The 4,911-nt window shown below is 36.0% G+C and overlaps 1 protein-coding gene across 2 annotated transcripts in view; it reads left to right on the top strand.

Annotated features, from left to right (window-relative positions):
* The window catches only part of LOC117399886 (iroquois-class homeodomain protein irx-4-B-like), a 9,722-nt gene extending 5,057 nt beyond the window's left edge, over window positions 1-4,665 (top strand). For both annotated transcript variants that reach the window (XM_033999318.3, XM_059022950.1), the window contains 4 exons: window positions 598-849; window positions 1,706-1,812; window positions 2,985-3,298; window positions 3,728-4,665. In XM_033999318.3, coding sequence (XP_033855209.1) covers window positions 598-849; window positions 1,706-1,812; window positions 2,985-3,298; window positions 3,728-4,452 — 1,398 coding nt within the window. In that variant the 3' untranslated portion in view covers window positions 4,453-4,665. The remainder of the gene's footprint in view (window positions 1-597; window positions 850-1,705; window positions 1,813-2,984; window positions 3,299-3,727) is intronic.
* The last annotated feature ends 246 nt before the right edge of the window (window positions 4,666-4,911 follow it).

The following is a 4,911-nucleotide window of genomic DNA, read 5'->3' as shown; positions in this document are numbered from 1 at the left end:
TAATTTATTGCGCTATTGATTAACAAAGTCTATGGTGGTACTCAAACGAGTAACGATCCTAGAGGACAGCTTTCTGAAAAAAATACAGCATCTGAAGTAGAACAACTGTACAATACTTTGTAGATTCAGTAGATATATTATTAAGCTGCAAATTCTGAACCTTTGTCGTTGTTGTCGGGTTTCAAGATAACACTGTGGGATGCGTTGAGATTTATATATATATATATATATATATATATATATATATATATATATATATATATATATATATATATATCCAATAAATCGTCTAGTTGGTTTAAAGATTGTTTTTTTTTATTTTATTTTTTATATAACCACGCGTGTTTAGATCTATTCAGGTGTTTTTTTTGTTTTGTTTTTGGCACAGATACAGAATTACCTGTCTTCAGAGGTAATCTATTTTCTTCACTTCCAGTACTTGCAAAAGAAAGGATGAGACTAGTCTTTGCGTTTTTACGGTGCTACATTAAGTTTTCTTTTGATGTTTTGCAGGAATATGCAATGCAGTCTTAAAACGTTGTAACAAAATTAACTAATATCCCCCTCCTCCTCCTCCTTTTTTTGTGCACGCTGCAGTTCCTGATGACCACCAATTCTTTGACAACTTGCTGCGAATCTAGCGGCAGAACTCTGGCTGAATCTGGAGCGGCAGCCTCTCCTCAAACGCCAGTTTATTGTCCTGTGTATGAGAGCAGACTTCTGGCCACAGCCAGACACGAGCTTAACTCTGCGGCGGCTCTTGGAGTCTATGGGAACCCCTACACGAGCAGTCAGGGTTATGGGAACTATGTTACTTATGGCACGGATGCCTCGACTTTCTACTCCTTGGTAAGCAATTTTCAAATCTCCTTGCCATTGTATCAGCACCAATTAAGGCTTACATAATCTCGCCTCTTGTCCCCCACAAAGTGCTTGTTTCAATCAAATGCATTGCAGCTTGATGGTTGTGATTTATCTTTTCCACCAGAGCCGTGATTTTATGGAGTTTGAACTGACTGGCAATTGTACCTCTGTATTGTGGGGGCAAATTGACCTATTAATTATAGGCTGGATTACAGGTGACATCCGATTTATTGTGAAATGGTACATTACACTTTAAATTCTGTGTTAGGATATTCTTTAATTCTGTAGCCCGGGTTTTATTTTATCATCCAAAAGATCAAACTCTATGATTAACTTACAAAAAGGAAACAATTATTTACAGATATTGCTTTGTTTCTACTACTGCCATGCTGATCACCTGTTATCACTGTGTTATTTTGCCTAACAAGCTTTAAATTATATTAACACAACGTACAGACATTAGAGTGTCTTTGGTGCCATGGGTTTTCAAATTGAATAAACCATTTTAGGAATTGGTTTTGTATCTTTTGTGAATTATAGGAATAAAGTAATATAGTAATATATAGTAATATGTGTGTGTGTGTGTGTGTGTGTGTGTGTGTGTATGTGTTGTGTGAACAGAGTTAATTTAAGTGAACAGTGAATGTCAGAGTCTGCTAGCAGCACTTTGACGCTTTTCATTTTCTTCTCAAAAACCCATGTGTATAAATCAAATAAAAATAAAAATAAAATGTCATAGCGTGTGCTTCCAACATGTAATTGACTTTGTAGCAAAATACATCTGTCTAATGATCCAGCTGTAATGGTTGATACAATAACATCAATTTTGTTCATGTTTCAGAGTGCATTCGACTCAAAGGATGGGAGCGGATCTGCGCATGCGGGGATCACCCAGGCTGCAGCCTATTATCCTTATGATGCTACTTTGGGCCAGTATCAGTATGACAGGTAATGAAACCGATTCTTTTAAATTGTTCAAAATTGTATAGGTCCTGTCTAAACTAAACCACTACCCAAGCGAATATGTGATCATTGAATACACTATAAAAACAAATGTTTAAGAACTACATATTTTGAGCAAATCTTAGTGTTTACTATTATTATTATTATTATTATTATTATTATTATTATTATTATTATTATTATTATTATTATTATTAAGATTATGAACACAAAACAAACATCACAGTAGCCTATAAACATTTTGGTTTATATTGCCACGTAAACCTTTTTTGCAGTTTAAAAGCATCTTTTTATATTGAAAGGAAAACAGTAAATATATACGATATTATCTTGTATTAAGTTTCCCTTTCATTCATCTGATCTGCCTATTTCTGATGCTTTCAATTATTCATACACCGTTGTGTGCCTTCTGCAAAACAAAACTTATAATTTAATTAAAGAGTCTTAAAAGTATGATTAATAAAAATATATGATTACATTTACCACTTATATTAGGCACCCTTAGCCTAAAGCTATACCAAACAAGGCTTTAATTATCACTTTCCAGACCAAACCTATGACTTCAATTTTATAGATATTCACCTAAGATTATTATTATTTTTTTTACATGAGGGCCTTTTTGCATCAAGTAATTTTCATACAGGCTATCTTATCTTTAAGAATCAGTATATCTGAAGATATTACACAGCTGCAATACTTTTAAGCCAATTCTCTGTGCATGCATATGTAACAATGGAAAAGTGACAATAAATGAACAATATGGACTCTGATAAAACTATGTTGTTTAATGTGATTTAAATACTTGAACTATTTTGTATTATTATATACCCATGCCCATTTTTTATTATTATTTAGCAGACACCTTTATTCAAGGCAACTAGGGTGTGTGAACTATGCATCAGAGTCACTTACAACAATGTCTCACCTGAAAGACAAAGCACAAGGAGGTTAACTTACTTACTCGGGGTCACAGAGTGAGTCAGTGAGTGAGCTGGGATTTGAACCGGGGACCTCTCGGTTACAAGTCCTTTCATTTAACCACTAGACCACACAGCCCCCTTGATAATGTTATCATTTTATTTTAGGTATTGCACAGGAGTTAGAAAATAGCACATATGTGTCCTTAATCCTTTCTTAATTGTCTTAACATTATTTAGATATGGCACAATGGATGGGGGGACAAGAAGAAAAAATGCCACTCGTGAAACAACCAGTACCTTGAAAGCTTGGCTCCAGGAGCACAGAAAAAACCCATACCCCACCAAAGGAGAAAAGATCATGCTGGCCATCATCACCAAGATGACCCTGACCCAGGTCTCCACCTGGTTTGCCAATGCCAGGAGGAGACTTAAAAAGGAAAATAAAATGACCTGGCCCCCACGAAACAAGTGCTCTGACGAGAAGAGATACGATGATGAAGAAGGAGATGAATCTCAAGAGGAAAACATCAAGAGCAAAAAGACTGATGATGGTTAGTCAACTTGATTTTGTTAGCTGATATGTCTGTTGCTAACATAGTTTCAAATGGGGCAACATAACCACAAGGTCGCCAAATGCCTTAGGTGACAAAAAGCTGCATTTTGTAAATTAGAAACATTTAAATGCAATTGTCACTTTTAGACATTATTAAACACACACCCTTTTTTGGTTACATTGTAAGTAGCGTTGTATATTACTGTTTTCATCTATTTTGTTTAATATAATTTTCTTAATAACTGTAACTGTCACTAAATTACAATATTTAATCTAATGCAGTGGTATAAACATTTCCATTCAAGTTTCAATCGTGCTGTAAAGGACTAGTGTTCCTATTGTGATTAGGTTGTTAGCATTCACAATAACTTAAATATACTTTTAAAATAGGTTATCTGAATGCTATTAATATTATTTTTATATACAGATAACAGAAGCAGAGATGACAAGGAGTTGCAGCTGAGTGACCTAGACGACTTTGAAGCGATTGAGTCAGAGAGTTCTGAGTGCGAGCTGAAACACCAGTTTCACATTGGCAGTACCCATATGAGAACCACCGACTGCCCGAGTGATCACTTCAAAGAAGCCTCCTTAAAGATTTTAATTCCGTCATCCCTCGAAGGGGATCAGGAACTGGACAAAAACTGTCTTAAGACGGTGTCTGAAGATTGCGAACGTGATCTGATAACTGGGAGGCAGACAAAAACGTGTTTTCAACAGAGCCAGCAAATGCTGGAGAGCAAGCCACGAATCTGGTCGCTGGCACAAACCGCGACTTCTTTGAATCAAACTGAGTACCCTTCCTGCATGTTGAAGTGTCAACAGGTGATCCCTTCATCTCCAGCTGTTTCCTCCCCTGTTAATGCAATTGACAGACAGCAGGATTCACCAGTGACCACTCTCAGAAACTGGGTGGATGGTGTTTTCCATGATCCATTGTTTAGGCACAACACTTTGAACCAAGCATTGACCAATACCACAGTTTCATGGGCAGCTTCCAAAGGCACTACATTGGAGACAGGGACACTGGAACATTCCATTGCAAATGCTACCAATGTGATCAAAGGACACATTCCTAGTTTACAACACCAAGAATCAAATAAAGACAATTTGGTGTTTACTAAGTCGGGAAGTAAAATGTTTTGCTCATAACAAGCCAAAAGCTCCTGTTGACTTCTGCAAAGGTTACTCTGGGATGTACTCTTGAGAAAATGAAAATAAAAATAAAAACATTTATGAATATCACACTTTTCCTTCAGGATGTTGGATCACATTTATATTTGTTTAGTCAAGAGACACGTATGCATTGTTATATTGACAGCATTTTCCTAGTGAACCCCCCACCCCACCCCACCCCACCCCACCTCACCCCCCCAAAAAAAGGGATCAGTGTGAAATGTATTTTAAATTTTAAAAAGCACGTACAACCAATGTAGAGGTATCATTGAAAGTTTACATTTTAAAACGTTTACAAAAAGTGAAAATGCAAAAATTATGTTATTTTTTTTTTTCTTTAAGGCATGCAAATGTTTAAAATGCTTAACTCTTTTTATGGGCTCCGCCATTGGTAGCTAATGATTCACAAGCTTCACTGCTAAAGATTTCACACAA

Source organism: Acipenser ruthenus, chromosome 4 (assembly GCF_902713425.1).
Source record: "Acipenser ruthenus chromosome 4, fAciRut3.2 maternal haplotype, whole genome shotgun sequence".
In the NCBI taxonomy this organism is placed as follows: Eukaryota; Metazoa; Chordata; class Actinopteri; order Acipenseriformes; family Acipenseridae; genus Acipenser; species Acipenser ruthenus.
Note: the sequence above shows the minus strand (reverse complement) of the source record. Positions and strands in the feature narration are given on the sequence as shown.